Source organism: Podarcis pityusensis (genome assembly GCF_964106645.2).
Source record: "Podarcis pityusensis genome assembly, chromosome: 4".
Classification (NCBI taxonomy): domain Eukaryota; kingdom Metazoa; phylum Chordata; class Lepidosauria; order Squamata; family Lacertidae; genus Podarcis; species Podarcis pityusensis.
Window position 1 is genome coordinate 98,645,313 of NC_138027.1, and position 26,905 is coordinate 98,672,217.

Below are 26,905 nucleotides of genomic sequence, written 5' to 3' on the forward strand. Positions count from 1 at the left end.
TTTTATTTACCTTACTTGGATAACCCCTGGTTCTAGTATTTTGAGAAAGATGTCTCTATATATTTTACACACTTCTTTCATGTCTTTATTCACATCTTTTCTAAACCAGTGTTTCTCAAACAGTGGGCCTTGAGCCACTTTCAGGTGGGCCATGGTGCCACAGTCTGCCATAGTTTTTTGGTTGGACCAATGCTAGCACCAGCCATTCCTCGCATAGTATTTGCCTCATTCACAGCTGCTGCTTAATGGGTTGGCATTTTTACTGAGCTTTCCATCATGTCCGCAAGATTTCTTGCCTCAGTCCCGAACCCTCTCAGTCCCGAACCCTCAACAGATTAAATGACACCCGAGACTGGCTTGGGCTGAAACAGGCCACAACTTTATTGAATACAGATGAAATTCCTTCCCCCGCCCCTTCTCTCTCCACCCCCATTAGCTCATATGGATTTCTGCATTGTCACATCTGTTGATTTGCATTCTGTATTGAAAATATCCTGCTTGATAATTAAATTGACTTTGCATTGCTAGTCCAAGAGGATCTGACAGCTTTTGAGCTAATTTCATAGTCGTGTAAAAAATTGTAATCATTTGACATCTGATGGCATCCCTTTGCTCAATAACTGAGTGACAGGGAAGAACCTGAACCACCAGAAATGTCAGTGTTTTTTCAGAATTTCATGTACTGTTCTTCCACTAAGTGCAGTTAATATGAACTCTTTGTACCTGTCACGAATGCTATTGAGATAAAAAAAGGTACTGGCAGTTTAATTCTAAAGCTATCAAAATTCTTTGTCTTATATATACACAATTTGACCCAAATGGCCATTCATTTCATGGCCTTATCAGTGGAAATTTTGAATAACTGACATGCTGTTTTTAAAATAATAAAAAAAACTAGTATAGAAGTTTATGGTTTTTTTAAAAGGAATTTGAAGCCACATCTCTTTGAATATAAAATGCCGAATTAATGTAACTGAATTAGTAACGAATCTTAAGTACTGTAGTTAATTCTAGTTAATTTCTTTAGTTAATTCTGGGGTATCAGTACATCAGAATAATATTTTGATAAGGACTTTTCTCTCTACCGACGGTCCCGTTTACTGACAGCAGTACAATTGCAGTATCAGTGAAGTCATTTGCCCAGGCAGGCGCATTATGTAACCCATGATAACAGCAAAATAATAAGACTGTGCAATGGTGATGGGATAAAATCAGGCCAAATCTTTATTGACAGCAGCAGGCAGGGTATTTTGCTGCAATCTATGGGTCACAGCGCCACTGGACAAAGGCGTCCCTTGCTTATTGGACACAGAAAAGGCAGTTTTTTTATGCAGGGTGCATAGTTCTTTTCATTGCTGGTTTTTTCTTTCTTTCCATAGCCAAAATTATTCTAGAAGGCCAAGATAGGGCCTGTTTATTTATGGCTTTAGATGCAGTAAAACTGGGAGCAGCCTTTAAGGTCCTTCTAACTATTACCCCCATTGCAGGTAGAAGGCAATGAGTGCAATGGGGATTCAACACTTGAATGCACAATCGTTCCTCTTCACTCAGTAATTTCTATCCATGGAAAGAGGAGCAGGGAGAGGACGCAATTAACAAGGATATATAAGCTACCTGTGCAGCTAGAGGAATTTTTCTGAGCCATCAATAGTGTGGGATATATCTAAACCTCAGGTGGAAGCCCATTCCACAGCTGTCTGAAGGCATTGTGTCACTTGTAGGAGTCCTGACAGCCTTTCTTGAACATACTCTCCACTAAATGTTTGGGGCAAGCTACATGTTAACGCTAGGTACATAGCTGTGCTTTTACGTGCAGGGTGCTTTTCTTAACTCAGATTGCTGGTGTGGGCAGCCTGATCTGGATCAGGGCCTTAGAACCCACTGCTATGGTTCAGGCTTGTAATTTGCAGATCTTCCATTGAAGTGACATATTCTTTTCAAAGCAAATGGCCTACACAGGATACTCAGAGCCAGATCAGGAGGAGATAAAGGGTTAAAGCCCCCAACCCTTATGCTAGGGTCTTGACCCTGCCCTGAGTACTGGAAATTTGTCCTTAGAAGAAAAATGCCCCCTGCTCTAAATGGATCTGTCCAGTGGCTTGGGTAAAAAGTATATTTTTTCACTAACCTGTCCTATGTTTAGCAGACTAGTGAATAAGCACTAAAGTGTTCAACCTTTCTGGTGATATGCATTGTGGGCCCAGGTATCGCAACTCTCAGTCCCGAACCCTCAACAGATTAAATGACACCCGAGACTGGCTTGGGCTGAAACAGGCCACAACTTTATTGACTAGAGATGAAAGAGGTTGGGCTTGGGTATAGCGTGTATAGAAATGTAAAAGGACAAGAAAACAGAACAAATATTATTTCCAACTATTGTAAATCACAAGGGGAATTAGCTGGCAAAAATGTGTACAATAATTAACAATGTTTTAAATTTTTGCCAACCATCTGTGAGTCCCTTTGCCATCTGAGATGTGACAGATACCTGAAAAAGGACCTTTTCTGCCACCCCATCTTTAGAACATTGTCTCCCAGGAGGCTTGCATGGCACTGATTCTGCTTTTTCTTTAGTGAAAGATAAAGACTTTTTTTATTCTCTAGACTAGACTTTTTAATGTGTTGCAGTCCAGCTTCAAAAAAGGTGTGAGGGTTTTTTTCTTCGTTACTTTTCTTCATTGCTTTATTGCAGAATTTTTGGTATTGATACTTACTGTTTGAATATTTTTACGAAAGCTGCTTTGTGGTTTCCCCCCTGAAAAACAGCACACAATAAAATACTCTGAACAAACACAGAAAAATAAATAATTTCTGTGATGTCTAGCAATAGAACAAACATCAGTACAAAAACAGCATAAAACTCAAACGGGTAACACCACTCAGCAGATGCAGTTCATCAGCTAGTATCAGGGTAAGAAAACAGCAGCATTTTAATTGTCTTCTGAAAATCACCAGAGAGGAGTCTGACAGATGGAAGAGGGAGAGGAGAGACGAGACTCCATGACTGAAAAGGTTCTGTCTCTTGTTGCCATCCAGCTCACCTCGGGAAAAATGAGGTGCATTTTGAGTCTCTTAAAGATGATTTTAGTAGCTGGGCAACATACAGGATTCCGTGGTCCTCTAGGTACCTCAGTCCCAAGTTGCTCCAGAATTCATACATCAAAATCAACACTTTGAGTTGCGTTCTGAAACAAACTGGAAGCATGTATAGTTCTATAAAGAATTGGCAAAGTGTGTTCCTTTTATTGATACCAGTTAGCAGCCCAGCTGTAATAATAGTAGATTCTGAACCATTTTCAAAGGCAACCCCATGTAAAACACATCAAGTGACTCTGCCAGTGTTCCTGCACAGCCCTGACCTCTCAACTCTTATTGCCAACCATCCTAGTAACTGACAGCGACTCCAGTTTTGGGAGGGCAGCTCCATTCCAGATCCCCACTGTGTCAGCTGCTCCTGAATCTAACAATAGATTCTATCAGGACCTGTATTGATAATTTCCTTTCTGATCTGCCTTTCCTCCCACTTGGGAATCCAGAGCAGTATAGAGCATCGTTAAAATACAGTCAATTCCAAAACATTGCATTAAATCCAATAAAAGTTCCCTACATTCAACAGAACCTAACTTAAGACTGAAACAACATATTTCAACTGCTGTGTCCCCAGGATATTTACTTCCAAAAGTCTGGATGAACACATATGTCTTTAGCTGATGCCTAACAGTCACCAGAGGGACGCAGGTGGTGCTGTGGGTTAAACCACAGAGCCTAGGGCTTGCCGATCAGAAGGTCGGCGGTTCAAATCCCTGTGACGGGGTGAGCTCCGGTTGCTCGGTCCTTGCTCCTGCCAACCTAGCAGTTTGAAAGCACAAAGTGCAAGTAGATAATACGTACTGCTCTGGTGGGAAAGTAAACGGCGTTTCTGTGTGCTGCTCTGGTTCGCCAGAAGCGGCTTATTTATGCTGGCCCCATGACCCAGAAGCTGTCTGCAGACAAATGCCGGCTCCCTCGACCTATAGAGCTAGATGAGTGCGCAACCCCAGAGTCGTCCACAACTGGACCTAACAATCAGGGGTCCCTTTACCTAACAGTTGCCAGCAAAAGGGGCTAATGCCCTTCCTAGGGAGGGAATGCGAAACATGAGAAAGTACTGTAAGCACGGCCCTAGACCTGCCCCCATTGGCAGAACCAAAAGCAGGGCCTCCCTTGCTAATGGCAGGGCATGGGCCAGAAGATGTAGGGCTGGTGGTAATCCTGAAAGTATAATGCGTGATTGTGGCCTGGTCTCATATTTCCAAGAAAGGCCAAAGCTGAAGAATCAGCCAGATATGATAAAAGGTGCTATAAACTAGAGAGGATACCTGAGCATCTATCCATAAAGTTGGATCTAATAACATGCCAAGCTACATACCATCTCTATTCATGGTCAGGCTGGTGTGGAGGGAAGTTTTCCTTCATATACCCTAGACCAAAGCAGTGTGGGACTTTAAAAGTAAGCATCAGCATTTTAAATTGAGTTTGGAAATGGATAAGAAGATGTTGCTGAATCCAAGACATATGTTCCCACAAACTGTTCCTAGTGAATAGTAAAGCAACTATATTTTACACTAGCAAAAGTTTAGCCTTCAAAGGCATGTAAGCACATTGCAGTAATCAAAGCTAGAGGTTAGTAGGGCATGGATAAGTAGCCAAGCTGTCTCTGTCCAAAAAGAGATGCAGCTGGTGAAGCAGTCTTGGCTCGTGAAAAGGTTACTGGACCATTGATAAAACCTGGACTTCCAGTGACCTTGTATGAGGAATACAACCACATCCAGAACTGCTTGAACCAATGGTTAGATGAACGACCTTCCATCAATCCTTCCATCTTCTTTGGAATGAGAGTCAGTTTATTCATTTCCATCCAGTCCATTACCAATTCCAGACACTGTTCAGCACATTGACTGCGTCATTTGGAAAACCACATATTACACATACTACTTGGAAGTCCTACTGTGCTCTGAGGGCTTATTGCCTAGTAAGTATATTTAAGACCACAGCCTCAGACATAACAGAAAATTGGGTGTCATGTCTTTGAAAAGTCAGTTATCATATAGCATATTCATTTATTTAAGCTCTACCACAATACAGGCATTCTTTTACAGATATTCTAGTGCTTATGCAAAATAGTAATATGGTATGACAATACAGAAATTTATTCTTCAGGTAACTATTTTAGTATGTGCAAAAATAGAATTATTTTACTCTCTGATTTCCTTCAAGTGTGGCTTTTGTAATAATTTTTAATATAATTTCATTCAAGATAAAAACATAATGTGAAATAGTCAGTGGAAATGAAAACCAAAAAACTAATCCAGATAAATTATTATTGCATTTTTAAAAGAATTTTACTTTAAACTGAGATTACTTATGTAAAGTGTTACATTTTAAAATCTCAGCCACATAAACCCACTTAAAGCTTTCAATGGAAAAATGCCAGCTTTTAATTAAAATAGATTCAAGAAGGGATTGAGAATAATTACACTGGATTTATTTTACGGCTAGCGAACTAAATCAGAATATTGGTTAAGGTGAGACTGGATCAATTGGGATAGCAAAGGTAATTTGCATTTCTAATTCATGCTATGTCATTGTGCAAAGATTTCCTCATATGGATCCTTAAACTTCTCTAGAATGGAATCTCATGAGATGACCTGAAAAGATGAAGGGGGGGGGGGAAAATACATTGACGAACGTTCCTGTTAGTGTATCTGAAGAAGTGTGCATGCACACGAAAGCTTATACCAAGAACTAACTTAGTTGGTCTTTAAGGTGCTACAGGAAAGAATTTTTTACTTGTTCCTGTTAGAATAATGTGATATTTTGGGGGAAACAAAATGGAAGTTTTATTTTAAATGCTATATATTCAATAGGCCATGCAACTCAATGGGAGCACCTGGGAGTAAGCCTAATGGACCTCAGTGGAGCTTGCTTCTGAATTGATATGCATTGAATTGTGCTTTTAGTTTTTACTCCTTCTGGGTTGCATCCAGCAAAGTCATATTGTTAGCACATGGACTTCTGCTTGGGCAACAGAGCTTCCCCCTTCTTCTCCCCACTGCCCCCTCAGATTCCACAACATTTAGGAGTAAATGAGCTCTACTGACTTCAGTGGCCAACTAAGCACAAGAATTTTCAGTACAAAACACTTTGTAAAATTACATTTCAAATTGCCTTTGCTAACGAGTCTCAGATTGTGTGTTCTCATATTATTTATATAGTGATACAGCATTTTAATACCAAATATAGTATGTATTTTATTTTGTTATGCAGCAGCAGAATGATATCTAATCACAAAACAATATTCTTATGCCTAGGGCACCATCCCTTGATTGATTTTGGATGCCTTGCTTAAGTTGCTGTAGAGTGCAACATATCAATTAGAGTAGTTGAAATCATGGAGAATTATAATATAGACTGTTAAAGGACCAAAGCATATTGAAAGATTCCTTACTTATTTAAATATTATGTTAATAGTGTAATGATTTGAATAATTTTGTTCCAGAAGTTGATTTTAGAATCATATAAAGGAAAATCTAAACTTGGAATAGACAAGATGTACGTTGGCTCTTAATCGAGTTGCTGTTTGTACATTAGTAATTTAACAATTATCTTCATTGTCTGCTACAAGCAACACTGACCCTGTTTAATAAAAGAATTATAAACAGTGAATAAATGAAAACTCATCTGCAATAAGTAAGAAAATGAAGTTTGCTGAGGAGCAGTAATTGGTTCTTGGATGCTACCAAAGCATTAGCAATCCGTCATTCTCTTGGTTTTTTATTTATTTTAAATTGATAGTATTTTCAGAACACTGTGTATGGGCCACAGTTTTCTCCTCCTCTTCCTCCTCCTCCTTTTCTGTGCACCAGTACATGGGTACATTGATTAGATCACAGTGCAAGTAGAATCCTGATTTAACTCTGCAATTGAATCAAGATATGAGCTGGTGTTTGAGGGTGACCTGAGTAAAAATTACAAATAAACCAAAAACACATATGCTAACTAGAAACACAATAATTATATTTTCTTTTAACTAAAAAGAAATCCCATGAGTCTTTCCCATGAGCCTCTGCCATCACCAGTGCCTCAGTGAAGGAGAAAGCGGACAGAACCACACACCACACACACTGTTTGTAAGAACATGAGCCTTGCAGAATCAGGCCAGTGCTGATTCAGTCCAGCATTCTGTTCTCACAATAGCCAACCAGGTGCCCATGGGAAGCCTCGCCTCAGCTGTCATTCCCAGTAACTGGCATTCAGAAGAATACTGCCTCCAACAGTGGAAGTAGAAGAACATAGACAACTTGGTAAATGGCCATTGATATCCGCCATGACCTTGTCTAGTTCTCTTTTGAAGCCATTCAAGTCAGTGGCCAGCACTACTTCTTGTGTGAGTTTGTTGGCATCAGTCTATCTCAAGAGACAATGGAAGAGTGTGCCACCAGGTCTAAAGTCAAGTCATTGGAGAATTACAAAGCCTGCAGCGACTATAGAGAGCTATATGGGAGAGACATGTTTTATTGCAGATGGGGCATGTGAAGATGCCTGGTTTCGCTGGTGCAGATGCACCCTGGTATTTCTTCTCTCTAGTCTCCTTCCAGCAGTCATTCCTCCTCTGGTCATTGCTGTGGATACACAGCCTCACTGTCTCTCTCAAGAGTTTCAGTGTTTTTTGCGCAATGTGATTGCATCAATGTCAGTTGCTGCTTTGGAAGAATTTAGGGTGGCCGGTTGGAGTTAGTTAGAAATGTGAAAATATGACAGTGTCTAAAAAGTCAGTATTTTCATCCAACTTCATTCTTTTGTGTATGTGTACTCTGGGAGCACTGTTGGCATTAAATCAAACACTTTTAGTTGTTTGTAGTAAGTTTTGAGCATTTTGTATTAGAAAGGACGAGAGCAGAAGATGTCTGCAAGGCTTAACTTTTGTGAACACGCCTAAGCCGGATTTTTGTCAGAATGTTGATATGGATTGGAATAACAAATAACTACTTAGAATGCATTGCGGAGCTTTTACAAAAGCAATGATTTCCCCCCAGATAATAAGATACCCTATTAACCTCAAAAGAATATAACCAGTCAACTAGCTGATCAGACTGAAGTGCTGCGAGAAAAGGTCGAGCAAGTGTTTTGCACTGGCTGGAAAGTATTGGCAGGTTGCAAGAGAATTTTCACTGAAAGGCATCAAGAAAATGACTGACTAAACTCAATGGGTTTATAATCAATCTACCTTGTCTTATCTAAAGAGGTTTAGAAGATATTGTGTTAGATATCTGTTAGAAGAGATTATCAAATTGCTGCAATGTAGACTCAGTAGACTGCAAAGTGTTTCAACAAGAATATGGTTTAAAAGTTCTAGTCAGTTCTAGCCCATTGTTAGGAACTGACATTTCTGAGAAACCTTCATTCTTAGTTTCTTTAAAATGCACCTTGATCTGAATAAATTTGAAGTTGTAACCCACTGTATGTAGTACAGTGGCTATTCTTTTCAGCTGTGTTACTGATACAAAATATCAAAATGGTTAAATGATTTCTACCCCAACATATAAAGTGAAGCAATTAGGCCCATCACATGGAGAATAAAACTTCAGATAAATTAACCTCATTTGTCATGTATGTAAAACCTACATCTTAAGAAAGAGATTTAAACACATTTTAAGTGGAGCATTATACTATGCCTCAATCCTATCTAAAACAAAGTCTATTTTGATTTGATTTTGAAATAATTTACCAACTAAATATAGGGTCTGACTTTGAAAAGTCTATCTGCATTCATAGGTGCAAATTGAGGTATTGCTTCAGAAATTTTCAGAAGACACAATTCTGAACCCCAATAAAGTTTTTTGGGGGAGAAATGCTTGCCATGTTGGGTGAGGCTTCCTTTCCATCAATCTCCCCCCCCCCCTTTAGTGGGATTTTTAAAAAGCACTTTAAATGTGTATCTGTCTTCAACCTTTACTAATTAATGAATTTACAGTATTTCCACACTATCTTGTTTTAAGCTAAACAAATTGTGATATTCAACTAAGTTTACTCTGAGTGAACCTATTGAAATTAATGCCCCCAATTTATTCATATTCATTAATTTAAATAGATTGGCTCTTAGTAAAACTTAGCTGAATACAACCCATACATAGGATTTCATTGAATACCAGTTAATCTCATGAAAAGATAATCTTTCAACATCTCTTCTGCTTATCTTTCTTTGAGTGTTGTTAACATTTTGTCCATATTTTCCTGCCATTAGCTTATACTAGTCATGCCGCCTCTGTTGATAAACAAATTGACTTGCATTGGTTATGCACAGCAACGAAGAATTTCATTGTCCTTGAATCATTCAACATCTGCATCAACTGCTTTCCAGTGCAGAGAAGAATTCAGTGTGAACATGTTGCAATAAATGGATGCATTTTGTTTCTTGGTTTTAAAACTGGATTCTCATGCTTTTGTTTCAACGACTTTCGTCCCTTTTAATGACCAAGCATAGGATTTGGTGAAATGTTTACAATGGTGCCACATTGGGAATGGATGAAGGCATCTATGGAATTCCTGTCTGCACAATGTGATTATTCTCAATATTTTTTCCAAGCCCAAACAGAACGATTCTTCTTCTTCTTCTTCAATAGAATCTCTAATTCTGTTAAAGTAATTCTACCAATAAGTACACTCTTCTGCTTGCATTTTCTATGTACAAAACGCTTGGTAAGGGTAAAACAACACATTATATTAAATGTGTGGCTGTTAGCACTTATGGAGAGCTGCATGTTTCTTCTCTTCCAACTATAACTCTAAGGCGCCTTAGCCATGTCCTCCAGAAATTCTGTTGCTCTGCTTTCCTACGACACATAATTGGCTGCTGGTGACAGGGAATGCTGTCAAACACACTACATTGTGATGTCAGGATGTGTAAGTTGTGTCTTAGACAGAGAGAGAGAGAGAGAGAGAGGGAAATAATACTGTTCTTTCCGTTGATTGAAAAATTGTCAGATAGATGCAGATACATTCTTGTATTACTTATTTCTGAACAAGCTATTTACTCAACTCCCCTGGGGATACATAGCATGGAAGGGAAGTTTATGATAGAGCTAGGGCAGCAGCTAATTAAATTTTAGTTATTCCATGCAACACTTTGGGAAGATGAAATGTACAGGGGCGGGAGCCCAGTATTTGCTTTGCTGACTTATTGAACCAACATTACAGGTTAATTTCCTGTGTAGGAGATTTTTCTAGCATCAGCCATATTTTCTAAATTTATCTAAGGCAGATAGTAAAACAAGTTATCAGTTTTGACTATTTTCTGAGAAAATGTGTACGCTTCTGTTATTGTGGCTATTATTTTTAAAGTTACTACAAGGATTGACATTCGCTCCAAGGTTGCCTTTCTGGATATATGAGAATTAAATTAATTTGACCTCATGTTTCTTAAACATCATTTGGTAGCATTGTGACCCAGTAGAGAATGTTCCTGTTTGCACATAATGGTAAGCTGTGCTCTAAAACAAACCATGAGTTATCTGCCACAGATAACAAGCATGCTGGTGCACACTGCTCTGCGGCTTGTGCATTCTCTCCCTATGCCTTGCCAGGGCGAAGTCTTAGTTTAATATTACATGTCAACCATGGTTTGCTTTCCCCAAACATACTACAAGTGCTGGTTTCTACATAATCCGAAGATAGTGCTATAGTTTGTTTCCTTCCAGCATGGCAGTGGTGGGGAGGGAGGCAAATGCAACTGAACAGCATATTTATTTATTTATTTATTTTAAAAAAAATCATTTTATAACACAGATAAACAACACAGAGAGGAAAACAAACAATAGAAACAGATTCTTGTCTTATCCTTATTTTTTCTAAACATTGTTAGGTGGGCTTCCCCAAGTCCCCCCTATCTGATTTTCATTTTACCTCATCTTTAGCAGTTTACATATACCATAATTTCTAACCTTTTTTTTAAATCACACTTACTTTAACCATAAAAATCTTCACATTTTATCACTTGCAAATAATACTATTTTAAAATACACTGTCTTCTACTTCTAACCCTACAGCCTAAATCCACTTCCAAAGCTAGTCTAAGATTTAAATATTAACATATTTGTTCAAATATTCCTTAAATTTCTTCCAATCTTCTTCCACCGTCTCTTCTCCCGGTCAGTTCGGCAAGCTCCATATAGTCCATCATCTTCATCTGCCATTCTTCTGTAGTTGGTAAATCTTGTTTCTTCCAATTCTTCGCTAGCAATATTCTCGCAGCTGTTGTGGCATACAGAAAAAAAGTAACATCCTTTTTGGGATTTCACCCCCCACTATACCAAGTAAAAAGGCTTCTGGTTTTTTAATAAATGTGTTTTTCAACACTTTTTTCAGTTAATTACAAATGCAACTGAACAGCATAAAGTATGGTTTACGATAATGACAATCACACTTTGCATTGTGGGTGCCCTTTTGCGGGATCACGCGTGGTGCTACAGTTCCCAGGGAGCTTACTGACAAATGGGCTGGCTTGCCTCTCAGTGTTAATTTTTGGAGGTTCACGCCCAGCCTCAGCGGTCAAGTTTCTTGCTGGGAGGTGGGGCCAGCCCCATTTATAAATAGGGGGTGGAGCTGACATAGCCAGGCAGTTGGCTCTGGAGATTCACCCTCCCTACCCTCCCTTTGTTTAATGTTTCTTGTTTGCAGGCTAACTTTTTCTTCCTGTTTAGCGGGCGCTGCTACGGTCTTTGACTGGTTGCTGTTGAAGGACTGGGAAGAAATTTTCCTGCATTGGCAGGTTTCGTCTTCCCTGTAGCAGTTCGTCACAACTTTGACGGTTATGGCCTTGGGTGGAATCCTTTAGCCTTTTCTTCCCTATTGGGGGGGGGGCGTGAAGTGGTGACTCACCCCCCTGCAGTGGCGATTCCAGGGTCCCCTCTTAAAGGGGTTATATATATGGGTGTCACTGGCCATACACTGAAAGGTTGTCAGTGAACTACCCTGCGTGCGGGGATATGGGCTGGGCTCCCTGCTACACTTATGTCTCACAGAGCACCCCGTATCCTATTTACCCTGATGAGCCCCAGTTCCCCCCAGCTGTGGGGCTGGGAGGGATACACTCCCAAGGCCTAAGCCAAGGTTTTCCTACATTCGGAAGTTTAATAAAGTTGTGGCCTAATTTTAATTCCATATAATGTTGTCAGAGTCTTTATTCCTTTCTTGTGATCCCTGGGGGCTGGGACTGGGGCTGTTGCCACCTGGTCATGCAATGTGTAAACCAGGTTAGCATGTCTCACATGAATTTGATACCTGGAAGTTCAAGTCTCTGCTTAGTCCTTAATTCATTGTCTGAACTTTTATTTTCACTGTATACTCCATACACACCATACAGCATCTGTGTAACTCAGTGAACAGAGCATGTTGAAGATAGACTGGGGGAATACATATTCAAACGCTGCTTAGCCTTGAATCTCATAGTGCATCCCCCAGCCCAAGTCCTATTCATGTCACTGAGGTTTGTGCAAGCAGAACTCTCCGGGAGTTGGGCTATAAGGAATGGGATGTCATTACTAAATCACAACTCATATCATTCACAGATTTTAGCTGACCTAGAAAACCACGCACTTTTTAAAGATGACCTGGAATGTCAGAAGCTGATTCTGGAAGCCATGAAATACCATCTCTTGCCAGAAAGACGGACTCTTATGCAAAGCCCAAGAACTAAACCAAGAAAATCCACAGTTGGGACCCTGTATGCAGTTGGAGGAATGGACAACAACAAAGGTACTAATTAACAGTTATTGATTTGATAAAGACAGTTGGCAGAATAGTCCCCATTGCCCATCTCTCCGTAGGAGTGACTGGAATCCTTCATGCAGAAAGAAATCTACAATGTAAATTGTATTGTGGGCTAAACGGTAAAATCTCTTTTAATCTCAATAAATAATTGAGTAGTTTAATAGGAAGGGCAGAATACTGATTGCTCTTCCATCAGGTCTTTCCATCTGCTTCATTGTTCTAGAAGAAGAAACACCAAGGGAGTTAGCTGGGTCGCAAAATAAAAATGTTTTTTTTAAAAAAAGTAATAATGTCAGACACACTGTGATTGAAAAGGTGGGGAGGAGAGAGAAATCCTGGATTCAAAGCCCTAGGTTATCTCAGCTCTCAATGAATCATTGTCTGGAGGTGAACACAGGGAAAAGAAAACTTTAAAATAACCCAAGCAGGAAATTCAACTATAAAAAAACCAGACATTATAGTAATGGGAAGAGATAAAAGCTGATTTACTGAAACATTAATTTCAAATATCCTATTCTTTAATCTTACGATTAAATCTAAAACTATCAAACAAATGAGATTTTGATAAACACATAAACTGGATGTCCTGTGGGTATAGGACGAGTTACAAAAGAAGAAGAAGAAGAAGAAGAGTTTGGATTTGATATCCCGCCTTTCACTCCCTTTAAGGAGTCACAAAGTGGCTAACATTCTCCTTTCCCTTCCTCCCCCACAACAAACACTCTGTGAGGTGAGTGGGGCTGAGAGACTTCAAAGAAGTGTGACTGGCCCAAGGTCACCCAGCAGCTGCATGTGGAGGAGCGGAGACGCGAACCCAGTTCACCAGATTAGGAGACTACCGCTCTTAACCACTACACCACACTGGCTCTCCCCCCATACTTCCCCCCTTAGTATTTGTAAAGGTGGACAAATACTCATAGGTCTATGGCTTCAATCACAAAAGGATTCCTTCATAATTGTCAAGACATATGTGGGCAACATCCAGTGATGTCTGTCCGCTTGCTCAGTGGGACTAATGGTTTCTCTTCTCCCCATTTAGCCCTCAAATATGCTCTGGAGGGTCCTTCGCATCCCATCCTTTATCTTTAATCAGTTTTTCTTTATCCATAAGTGTGCACAAAGTGAGTAGAATTTTGTTCCTGTTAACTTCATCAGGATGGCATTCAGGAAGAGAAAAGACAGATTGCAAAAGTTACTCACTATTAGGTACTACTGAAGGAGCCACATAAGAATGGTTGAGATGACAACAGTGTATGATGTGTCATCGTCTTAAGGTTGCCAGGAAGCAGTAGCAGAACCTCAGACGTATTAAGTGAACAGCCTGGGCATGTATGCATTGCTAGAAATTTGTCATGCCTGTGGTCTTAAGAATAAAATAAAGGTACCACGTCATACTCTGGGTCCATCTCTTTCAGTTTTGTTGGCCATAGCAGTGGTTCTCTAGGGTTTCAGGAAGGACTTCTGCCCTAGACACCAGCAGTTGAACTTGGGACCCCAAAGGTAGAGTCAAACTTCACGGAGTCCTTCTTGGCTGAGCCAACCTAAGCAGAGGGAAAGCAAGCCTTTAAAATAGTGTTTTGAGTCACGCCACACCTTTACTGGCTTACCTGGCTCAGGGATGCCAGGTCACATGACTGAGTTGAATGCTTTTAAGATCCAGCCTGAGACGCTCCTCTCTGGCCCCACCCCTGCCATGCCTCCAAGACACCCACTTTTTCAAGACTTAATCTGGTTTAGGGTCCGCTCAGCTAGCAGGGTGCCAGCTTAGTTGGGACAGGGGAGATATGCTGTTGTATCTCCAGCTGGGCTGGAAACCACCTGGCTCAGCCAGAGATTTTCTGGATCCTCACTCTGCTCATCACAGCGGATCTTGCTATAGAATTGCTACTTAAGCCTGCATAGGACCGCAGCCTTAAAATAGTGTACTGGTGACAATTCATTTCTAGCACAGTATTATGTATTGTGATTTGCTGACACAGCTCTTGGTGCTCAAGCTGCTGATCAAGCTAAAAGTCGAGGAGCATGTTGAACATGGGTGTTTTAATTATGTGTGGGAGTGTTACACAAATTTTCATTTTGCCATTAATTGCGTGACGAGGTCCCCAAGCCACTCCCCAATAACTCACACATCACACATCAATTATGGTTTGAGTTTTTGGCACGATTTTGGCCACAACTTTATTTAAATACATCCAAGTGAGTGGTTGCTTAGGCATTGGTTCCGACTATCTGTCCTTGCCCAGGGGACAGAACTGACTTCTGGATTCCAGCGAAAGCCAGTGCGGGAAACAACTTTTGGGGAGAAAATGAAGCTGGGCCTCAGTTCCTCACTTCTTACCCTCATGCTCCTGGTGGCTTGCACGGCCCAAGTCCGATGCCAGGAACAAGGACGAAAAAAATGGCAAGCCCCTGGATTCCTTTAACGGAATTCCCTTTCCGCACCACCATTGGAGGGGTAGGCACTTACCCCTCCACCAACCAATTTGAACCAATGCCTAACCGCCAACCTTACAAGTTGTGACGATTTGCTACGCAGTAGGCAAAACCAAATGGCACCAGCCAATCAGCCAAATGGACAAATTCCTACCAGGCCCCTGCCTCAAAGCAGACGACCCCATGACAGGCATAGCAAGGTCAAGCGAACAACCCCTCCAATACAGGGAGGGTGGGCGGGTGATCCGGTGCTAGCAGCCAAGAGAACGTTCAAAGTTGGGCGACCAGTATTTAAAACCTCTGACCCCTCCTTCAAAATTGGCAACAAGCAGTTCTCCCCAGCGACCCGATTAACCAATTCACTGCCTGGGTCCCCCACCTTGTATCCCCCACCGCAACACGCGCTCTCTGCTAGGGAGAACACGTTTTATAGAAGATTTCAAGGTCTATCTTACCTTCCATCTTATTGAATATCAATCTTGTTCTCTAAAACAGATAAAACATTGAGCAAACGTTGAACAAACTACCAAACATTGAATGGTTGTCACCCAGAGAACTCAGTGGTAGTGTAACTCAGAAATATAATAAATGTAAGAACTGGGCAGCACTCTCATTGCTCTGATAGGTGTGATGTTAGAGACACTGCTTTAATAGACAGAGCAGCATGTGGATTTTAGCTCTCCAATTGCTCCCTAGAGTGAACCATTTTATACAGAACATGAAAGAGAACCTAATTAGTTCTTTATAACTTCATATAATAGCCACTTTTTTGCTATGAAAGTTTATCACAGCAAGCCATTCTTTATGCTAGTTTATAGTTCTAAAGAAAAGCTAATTAATTTAACCACTTGCACATGTGGCCACTCCACTGGTGGTCTCAGTGTGGTCCAACATCAAAAAACACTCTACACCAGGTCAAGAAGGTTATGGATTATTCACCAGATGTAGTATAGATGCTCGAGGGATGAGTGGGAAAACAACAAAAAGCAGAGAGAAAGCTAAGATGATAAGCATAAAGAATGTAAGTTGGAGAGGGACTTCCCACTGTCAGCGGGTGGTTTAAGTAGGAGAACAGAATGTCTTTCTAGAGTAAAGCGATGGAGGTTTGATCCTTTGTCATCCATTTTGACTGCATGATGCAGCCATTTGAATTCCACAGAATGTGGTTTATCCTCTTCACATAGAAGAGAGAGAGAAAGGGGATGGGGAACTTCTTCCTTCAGCCCCCTGATGAGATAATAATCATGATGGAAGACTAACATTTTGCAAATTATTTGAAAATAATTTTGCTCTCTGAAATCAGTCTGTGTGGATACTTCCTCTGCATTTTTGCAAATGGAAATGTGAATTTCAAAATATTAATCTCTTGAATGAATCTTCATGTAGTGGCATGGGTTTCAGGTGTTGTTCTCTAGGTGAGCAAGTAAGGCTAATTCTTAAATCCACTTCCTTGAGAATAACCCCACTGAACTCAGTGGGACTGTTTCTGAGTATGCAGATAGGTATAAACGTACAATTTTTCCATATATTTATTTATTTAAAACATTTGCCCCCAACCTTCAGTTCACTCCCCAAGGAGGCTAGTAATAAGGCTTGTGGTGCAATCCAAAATGACAGTTTGAAAGTGAAAATGCTATGTTTATGCTCATATTTCATCTAAAATGATATATTTCTGTTAATGCATCATGGGTTTTGCTAAAAATTAATGAGTTACAAATATGAGCGGAAACCTCTGCAGCTGCAGAAGCTACCTGTCCACAGTCCGTGTGTGTGTGTGCCCAGATATATTCAGATGTAGTGGCATAGCAAGTCAAAAATTCAGTGGGGAGTGAGGAACAGAAATAAGTCACCACCTGGGTATAGATACTGTATAGATGCTACATTTTTTTTAGTAATTTATTCCAGTGGTTTTTATGGGACAAGAAGGGGGGCTGCAGTCAGGAGAATCACTGTGAGAGCATGCTTGCCTAACCTAGCCCAGTTTTTTTTGGGGGGGGGGGTGATGTCAGCATTGCCCTTGAGCCAGTGCCACCAACTGGACTCATCCACTTCAGCCCCGACTGGGCCAGGCGAGCTGGGTAGCACTTCCAGAGACCACCTTCTGCACAGGAACAGGTCAAAGTGCTGTGGACTCACAGCTTAGAGTTGTGAGCACCGGATTCACTCCCACAAGAAGACAGTCGTCGTACAGCAGAGTACAGCAGACTCTAGCAGAGTATATAAACAACTCGGAGAGCAGCTCTGTAGAATATCTTCTTTATTCTATCTACAACTATTACAAACTATATACAGAGCTTAATAGGTCTAAGTATAAATGAATGCTGCACTGCACTGAGTGTCTGCAGCTGCTCTTAGCAGCAACCTCATCTCTACACACGATCTCTAACACTCAGTCTCTCTCTCTCTCTCTCCGACACTGACTGACTGACTGACTTGGTGCTGGAGCAGAATAAGTAGAGAGCAGAACACGCCTCCTCCTCTCTGGAGAATCAGCAGACTCCTCAGGAGATTCTTGGATATGGGAGGGGTGAAATCTCCTCAGTCTGCAATGCAAGCAAGTGTATCGTCCCCATTTGCTTCTCTTGCTTTCTGAGCTTACAACAGGTCTGGAATTTCTACAGAACAAGCAACTCCTGGTTCTAATGGCATAGAACCAGGAACAGATTTTGTTGCTGTTAAAATAATTTTCATCACATTAACTCAGGGGTCAGCAAACTTTTTCAGCAGGGGGCCGGTCCACTGTCCCTCAGACCTTGTGGGGGGCCGGACTATATTTTGAAAAATAATAATGAATGAATTCCTATGCCCCACAAATAACCCAGAGATGCATTTTAAATAAAAGGGCATATTCTAGTCATGTAAAAACACGCTGATTCCCAGACCATCCGCAGGCCGGATTTAGAAGGCGATTGGGCCGGATCCAGCCCCCGGGCCTTAGTTTGCCTACGCATGCATTAACTCATACTGAAAAAAAAGATTTTCTCACACCCTTTTTGGTACTGATCCACTCTGATGTCTCAATATAAGCTATGCACTCAGCAAGGCTGCTGCTTTACAATGTAGAATTCACTTCAATGGGCAAATGTTCTTTAAGCCAAGAAATAACAAATATACTAAAAATGGATTACTTAAAGGTTAAGATTACTGGAAATGTACGTTAGGGTTTATTAAAAACCGTTTTCCATTTTAAAATGCAAATCAGCATGATACAGTTTTTTAGGAGTTGGTGAACCCAAACAGGAAAAGGAAGTTCGGTTTTTCAGCTCTGCTTTTACATTCTGGGGTGCAGTGTTGAGGTACAGAGATTGGATTCTGTACATTCAGAATAGAAATGCCTCCAGGGTGAATCTCTTTACAGTTACTGTTGCATTGTACCATCTGAAACTATCAAGAAGAACAAGAAATTGAGGTCTATAGCTATAGGCTCTGTAAATCATTTTTCTTCTTGAAGCTCTTTCTGCTGATTCTGCTCCTGCTGAAGTTGCTGCTGACATATACCTTTGACCATTTTGTTCAAGATTTAGAGATGTTGCTTTGAGTAGGTGCAAACTGATGACCTTGGCCTAGTGATCTGCAACAGTCTGTGTTGAAATAAAAAGATATCTATTGAGGTGGAACGAATGTGATTGAACTGGGTTATTGACACAGATATCAAGGAGAATTTATTCAGAGGAAGGAAAGAACCTAGGCAGCAGAAAAAGGGAAGATTGCTTTCTTTTTCTGCTTGCTTGTTAAGGCAGATTTCACAGGATATGTCAAAGTTATGCAAACTATGGTTTAATTTTACTTTTTAGTTGAAAATGGACACAACCATTTCCTGATGTATACATTTACTAGACTGAAATACTGCATGGGGTTCATTCTAGAATGGTATATATATAAATCCCGAAACTCTGGAGTAGCTTTCCTTTTGGAATCAGCAAGTGGTGACATATATATATGTAAAAGAACCCCTGACCATTAGGTCCAGTCATGACCGACTCGGGGGTTGCGGCGCTCATCTCGCTTTATTGGCCGAGGGAGCCGGCGTACAGCTTCCGGGTCATGTGGCCAGCATGACTAAGCCGCTTCTGGCGAACCAGAGCAGTGCATGGAAACGCCGTTTACCTTCCCGCCAGAGCGGTATCTATTTATCTACTTGCACTTTGACATGCTTTTGAACTGCTAGGTTGGCAGGAGCAAGGACCGAGCAACGGGAGCTCACCCCATCGTGGGGATTCGAACCGCCGACCTTCTGATCAACAATATATATAGTAATGCCTGTCAATTTTTGGGTGAACTGTATATAAATTTAGACCACCCTTGGGGAACGAGGAAGAGAAGGGCAAAATTGGGAATTGTGAAACCCCACTGACGAACTTCACTTGTCCAGGGGTGGACAGTCTGTTGTCAAGGCACAATTTGCATTTCCATGGTCCCAGACAGAAATGTGTGTTTTTCGTGGGGAGCAAGCTGAACACCTATTGTAGCAAGCACTGGAATGTCATGTTGTTTAATGCTTTGTTTTCTGTGCCAAATATATAATTCATAGTGCAAACTACCATGGTAATCGATTCCTCAAAAACATTCTTCCTCTGGGCACTTTATAATTTTTTATAATTTCATTTGGTGCAGCTTACCTTATGGTTGTGAGGGGGCCATGTGGGTTGCATGTGTCTTTTTCTTTCCATGGAGCATTTCCTCAGTGCTTAGCACCCTCTCCAGCAGCATATATGTGTGAGAAGTTATATCACTCAACTTCTTAACCACTTTGAAAGTAAGGAATACACATTAAAAACCCTGCATCTCGCCCATGAGAATTTTGCTGGACATTTCTCTCCCCTTTCATAACTTCTTCAAATGCAATTTCATTCATTGTGAACTGAAGAAGAATTTTTGGCAATTACTCATTAAAACAAAGTAGCTGTGTAACCATATTTTCTGTGCAAAACATACAAAACTACAATTGACAGTTGTTTGGTAATTTTTAAAGGCAAAAAAATAGTACCATACACTTAGCACAGACTGAGATACTTTCAACCATTTGAAAATGCATTCCGTGTTACAATACCAAATAACAGCTCTGGAAGTGTTTGTACTCAGTTGTTTCTAATTAGTGAATTAATTCATTTATATCAGTTTCAGTTTTGAATTAAGGACTGTGGGAAAAAACCCACCTTAAGATAATTGAATGCAGAAATTAGTTCATATTTCTTGTAGCTGAGCAAATTAGAATGGAATTTAATATATCCAGTTGGGCATCCACATTATTATTGTTCTGTTACACTGGGATTCAAATTACATCTCTTTTTTATTAAAAACTTTAGCTTTGACAAAGTTTATTTTCATTTGTATCATTGCAGTTTATTTGCTAAAGAACATTTATTCATAGGTATAGATATAGCTATAGATATAGATATAGAAATATTACAAAGAATAACTTTTTTATCATACTATGAGGAAATAGATTAGAAACAATTAATTGCAAACTATAATGAATGCAGCTTTGTAGGGGCAATTAGTGGTTGGAGAGAAGGCATGACTTGGATATGCAAGTGTGAAAACAAAGCAGAAAAGGAGTTAAGTTGATACTAGTAATCTTTCCTTTAGAGTATTTTAAATTCAGCTCATTTAGACATCCTCTCCATAAAAATATGCAATGCATTATTTTATTTTCTACCTATTGAGACTGTGAATAGACTCAGAGCACTGCTTATATTACAGTTAAAGTGTGGGAAGTGAAGCAGCATAGCTTATTTTTGCACAAGTTTGGAGGAGCTATAGCAGGATAGAAAGCAGATAAAGAAGAATCATTTGATTTTGGTATCAAACAAAAGTCCAAATCAGACAAACAAATATGGTGAAACAGGGTGTTTACATTTGGTGTAAATTCTGCCATCAAATCACTATCAGTAAAATCTGGTATGAACAGACTGCCAAGTTTTTCATCTCCCTAGTTAAGGGGATTACAAAATTAGTCCATTACTATCATTTGGATTCACGAGCTCGTAATTATTGGGTTTTTGACTTCATTTTCAATAAAAGAGACATCAAATTTTAAGGGCATTTTCCCCATAGATAGTGCCTTTTCCAGTTACAAAAAGAAACAGTTGAGGAGATGTATTCTAATTTTTGTCTGTAAATCATGTAAATGCTGTTATTAAATACATTATTGATTTTTCTTAGCAGGTGCTACAACCATAGAGAAGTATGATCTCAGGACAAATATATGGATCCAAGCTGGAGTGATGAACGGCCGAAGGCTGCAGTTTGGTGTAGCTGTCATTGATGACAAACTCTTTGTTATTGGAGGCCGAGATGGTTTAAAGACGTTAAACACAGTCGAATGTTACAATCCAAAGACAAAAGCATGGACTGTTTTGCCTCCAATGTCAACCCATAGGCATGGCTTAGGTAAGTATTCAGTTTCCCAAAGCTATCTGTATATAAAAAAATGTAATCAGCAAGGTCAGATGCATTGATCACAAGCAATTTCAGTACATGTGCATATCTATATTTATGCAGAAATGCACGAAGGAACTTAGGTGCAGGCTTGTGTAAACAACTGAAATAATATCTGCGTATGGTTGGCATCCTAGAGTATGATAATGACTGGACTTAGCTGGTTCTCAAATAGTTCTGTTGAAGTTGTTGTAAAGTCAGTGGTAAACCATCGTAGCTAAATGATGTGACTAGTAAACAAGCCATGATTGTGGAGACAGCCCAGTGAATAGGACATACATATCACATCCCCATCATGTGTTTAGAAGCCTGGACAGGTAAAAGTATATGTAAGAGTGCTCATGGTACTTTGTGTAAGTGTTCATCTATGTGTGTACCATATTCTAGCCCATTCTGGGATAGTTTTATTATATATGCAACATCATATAACACGGTTATAGAGCCACCGAGAACACATGGCGATTTGCTGGAATGATACCTTTGTTAAAAAACTGAAATGACTTAAAAGTTAAATGGAACCAAATAGATATTGGTGCTTCTGTGGAGGCGATTGTAGAAATAAAAAAAGGTGTGTATAAATCATTGTTTATTATCTATATGCATTTCAATTAAGAAAAGGACTAAAAAAAAAAGCCTGTATTTTACTGACTTGCAATTTGGTGGCCTTAAAATATTTGTCAGTTATCCTACTGTGAGTAAAAATTGACTCATATCATTTTAAAAGAAATCCTGGGCTGCCTAATCTGTTCCCCTCTGGATATTGGACTACAATTCCCATCTCCTGCGGCCATTGTCTGTGATGGCTAGATCTCATAGAGTCCAACAGCACCTGGAGGGGCCAATATAAGCTTCCACTGGTTCGAATCAGTAACTATCCTGTTACTACCCAGATATCCCTAAATTATTTAATCCTCCTTTTCAGAGTATTTCTTTTGTTATCAGACATTCCCTCTATTTCCAGTGTTCAGGTGTCAGTGCTGGATTAGTCAAAACACCACCACCCATATGCAAGAGGTAGGTATCAGCAGGCCTGGCAGAGTCCCAAGGTTTGCAGAGTACCCCACCCCCACCCCCCAAAAAAACTAATGGTAAAACATCTAATGGGCAGGCAGGAGGGGAATAAAATGGAATATCTTGAAGGGGGGAGTGGCTGGCTAACTAGAGGAATTTCAGTTTCAGTTTCCTATTCTAACCATTTTGGTGCTTAATTTTTTTTTTTAACGAGAAAACAGCTGTCTTTGTTCACATCTACTAAGTTCATTGACACCAAATATAATAACACGGGTGCATAATTGGCTTTTAAAATAACTGTATACCTTGCACATGCAACAGAAGATCATAACAGATTGCACATCTTGTAGGTGAACTTCAAAATACTGCCTTAATTTTCAGCTTCTAAATGATGGATTGTTATTTCATTCAAAGAAAGGTCTTTGTAGCTATAGCTCAGTGATCAAACACATTTTTTATAGTTAGAAGGTTGCTGCTTCAGTCTCTGGCATATTCTTTTGAAGGTTCTCAAGTAGCAGACTGGGAGAGACCTTTAGCTGACACCTTGTAGAGTTGCTCCCAGTAAGAGACAATATGAGCTCAATGATCAATGTCTATAGTAAAAGGAAGCACGAGATCTTCAGAAGGAGAGAGAGAGGCTGCAGTCTAGGAAATCTTACTTTTAATAAGTGTTTCTGTTCAAGGATTAGTTTTCCAGGTGCTAAGGTTGTAGTTCTTCCTCCAATAAATGCAACTATCATGAACTATGTATGAATTATGATACTGTTACAATGCAAGTTGTGAAAAAAGCTTAGAGAAAAATATTTTGCAGCAGTGGTTACAATAATATAGACGCCATTTGGATAGCTTTGAACAGCACATTGTGATGAGATAACAGCAAAAGATTATGATGGTTGTTCCCCTTCCCTTCCAACCTCTCCCACAACTGGGATACCCTAGGGGGTGCTGACTCTTTAACATAAGGACAAAGAACATGTCTCCCAGATTTGAAGGACTTTGAGCTAAAAGAAGGAAGAGGAATAAATTCTAGACTCTCATATTTATGTATAGCGTGTTCTCCTTCATGGAGAGCACATGTTGCAGTGGGGGCCGCCAGGACACTCCAAAGTTGGGGGCGGGCTAATTGATCGTTGGCCACTGCTGCGATTGGGGCTTCCCTTGTTGTTGGGAAGAAGTTATGTTGCCATTTGTTGATTGACAGCCAGAAATGCTAAAACTCCTTGCACGAGGCTAGGGCTTCCTCTTTTCGACCGTGCATCGGATTGCGCGTCCCCCCCTCCCTAGAATTAGGGTTGTTCGCTTTGACCTTGCTATGCCTGTCATGGGGTCATCTGCTCTTGGGGCAGGGGCCCGGTAGGAATTTTGTCCATCTGGCAGATTGGCTGGTGCCATTTGGTTTTTGCCTACTGCGTAGCAAATCGTCACAACTTGTAAGGTTGTGGTTAGGCATTGGTTTATGGTTTGGTTGGTTGAGGGGCATGGATTGGCTGTGCCTGCCCCTCTAATGCTGCTGCTGCAAGGGATTCCGTTAAAGGAATTGGGGGCTAACTATTGCTTGTCCACTCTGTCAAGGGGGCTCGGGCCATAGCAATGAGCTCCTGGTTGCATTTGGGGTGAGGGCAGGTGCCCTGCTCCGTCGCTACCCCCAAGTGTATTCCCCTATTCTGACTTTCACATTGTGCGGAATGTCAGTCTGTCCCCCATGGTGGGGGCAGATAGTCGCAACCAATGCCTACGCAACCACTCACAAATTTGTATTTTAATAAAGTTGTGGCCAAAATTATGCCAAAAATCTTAAACAAAAAAATTCTGTGTGATGTGTGAGTTATTGGGGTGGCCCTGGGGATCTCGACACGCAATCAGGGGCTTAAATTGCTTGTTTCCCTTATAGCATGGCTCTTCTAAAGCTCTTCTTTCACTGCGATTCCTGCCTGGACAGAAATATTAAAATTCATTTCATTGTTTCTCATGAAAAGTAAATTTGGGAAACTTGTTCACAACTTGCATTGTACAAAAAGTTCAGCTTAATTCCTAGCAATGGATTTTTTTCTCGTTGTTTTACCATTCTAGGACAGCCATGGCACAATACCCTTTCCTCTGCCATAAATTTCTTCCTTTTATAAGTCTATTTCAATTAATTGGCAGTAGATAACTTTAACAATCCTTTCAATCTCTGCAACATAATTTGTATTGCATTTTAAATCAAGGTCTAGTGATAGTTAGCAATATTCTTATTCCATTTTCTTATTCTTTTAATCACAGCCTATAGCAGTTTAACAACAGGTCTGTCAGTGTTTGCAGTGGATTAAATCACTGTGCAATGGGGACATAGTCCAATCATTTATATCCTTATCAGCAATTTCTTAGAGTTCAACAGCATTTTCCAACAGTAATGTGGATATAATCCCTTCTTATTATGCTGACTCAACAAGTACAGACAGTGATTATTAGCAAAGAAATCAGCGCCTAAAATACATACCTTTGCAATGCTATATTATATGTGTCTGGGGAGAAATAAGTCCCACTGAGTTCAATGGGGCTTACTCCCCAGAAAGTGGATATAGGATTGCTGTTTTAGTTTTCCATAATATAGGCTCTCTTGTGCAATTGACGTTTGGTTGGAGGTGGGTGGGTTAGATATTATAATATATACTTAAATTGTTGAGTAGTTTTGTAGTACTATCAGATTTAGTCTACTAGACTAAAGCTTCCCCTAAATTAAGGGTTGGAGAACTGCTGATCAGTAGTCAGGCTGTTGCATACACTTCCGCCTGGTTTGGCTTGGCTACCTGGTATTTGTAAAAGCAGAGGATCCATAAAATTACTTCTACTACAATTAGCAAGTACACTGCTATGCTATTGGAACCTATAATTTGTCAAATGGAATGTGTGGAAGGGAGCAATATGATAAAATGAAGTAAGAGCAAAGAAGAAGAAATAACTGAATGGCCAAAAAAACAATCTTCCCCTTCACTTTTGGGAAATAAAAAATGGCTATAACGTTTCCATCTTTTGATAGAAGATAGAATTTCCAGGCATTGTAGCACATCCTGTGTGGATAAAGCATGTCAAATTACAGACAAAAGGGTGCATGGATTTTTAGACAGCACACATTTAAAATTTGCCTTTTTTAAAAGGGGGGAAATAAATATATATAACGTTATTACTTTGGGCCATCACTTCATCTTTTGGATGCATAGTTAACTATGCACAAGTGAATATGGACTTTCTTTTATCTGAGAATTTTTGAACCTTTGCAGATCTACAGTATTCTGTTTGGGATTAGGTGACCAGAACTGTACACAGTATTCCAACTGTGGTCTCATCATAGATCTGTATAAAGGCATTGCAAACTTTGCAGTGCACTGTGAAACATCTTTCCTAACTATCAATAACATGGAATTAATCTGCTTCTCAGCTGCCTCCCACTGGGTCAGCATTTTCATTATTTTCATTATGCTATATACTATAGCCCCAAGGTCCTGGGCCTGGTCAGCCACTGCTAATTTAGACCCCATGAAATTAAGATCTCTTACCCCATTGTTCCTCACTGATCACTTGCTTGCATTGCATTTTCCATTTTACTGCCAATTCATCCGTTTGAAGAGAACACTTTGACCCTCTTCACAATGCCTTGTTTTAACCATGTCAAACAATTTGGTATCATCAGCAAACTTGCCCACCACACTGCTGCTTGGTTTATTCATTCATAACAGTATTTATATATTGCTGTATTATCAATATATATCACAATGATTTATAATGATATATAAATAGAGGGACGCGGGTGGCGCTGTGGGTAAAACCTCAGCGCCTAGGACTTGCCGATCGTATGGTTGGTGGTTCGAATCCCTGCGGCGGGGTGAGCTCCCACCGTTCGGTCCCAGCTCCTGCCCACCTAGCAGTTCGAAAGCACTCTTAAGTGCAAGTAGATAAATAGGGACCGCTTTATAGTGGGAAGGTAAACGGCGTTTCCGTGTGCTGCGCTGGTGCTGGCTCGCCAGAGCAGCTTTGTCACGCTGGCTACGTGACCCAGAAGTGTCTCCAGACAGCGCTGGCCCCCGGCCTCTTAAGCGAGATGGGCGCGCAACCCCAGAGTCGGTCACGACTGGCCCGTACGGGCGGGGTACCTTTACCTTTACCTTATAAATATAAAACCAAGCAATAAAATCAGCAAGTTAAAAGCAAAAAAGAAATTAAAAACATTGTTGTT

At 40.3% G+C, this 26,905-nt stretch overlaps 1 protein-coding gene across 5 annotated transcripts in view; it reads left to right on the forward strand.

Moving 5' to 3' along the window:
* KLHL1 (kelch like family member 1) overlaps positions 1-26,905 on the forward strand; it is a 130,126-nt gene that overhangs the window by 68,062 nt on the left and 35,159 nt on the right. For 3 of the 5 annotated variants that reach the window (XM_081003048.1, XM_081003044.1, XM_081003045.1), the window contains exons 6-7: positions 12,606-12,792; positions 21,406-21,633. In XM_081003048.1, the coding sequence (XP_080859174.1) occupies positions 12,606-12,792; positions 21,406-21,633 (415 nt within the window). The remainder of the gene's footprint in view (positions 1-12,605; positions 12,793-21,405; positions 21,634-26,905) is intronic. The other 2 variants (XM_081003046.1, XM_081003047.1) reach the window with 1 other exon arrangement.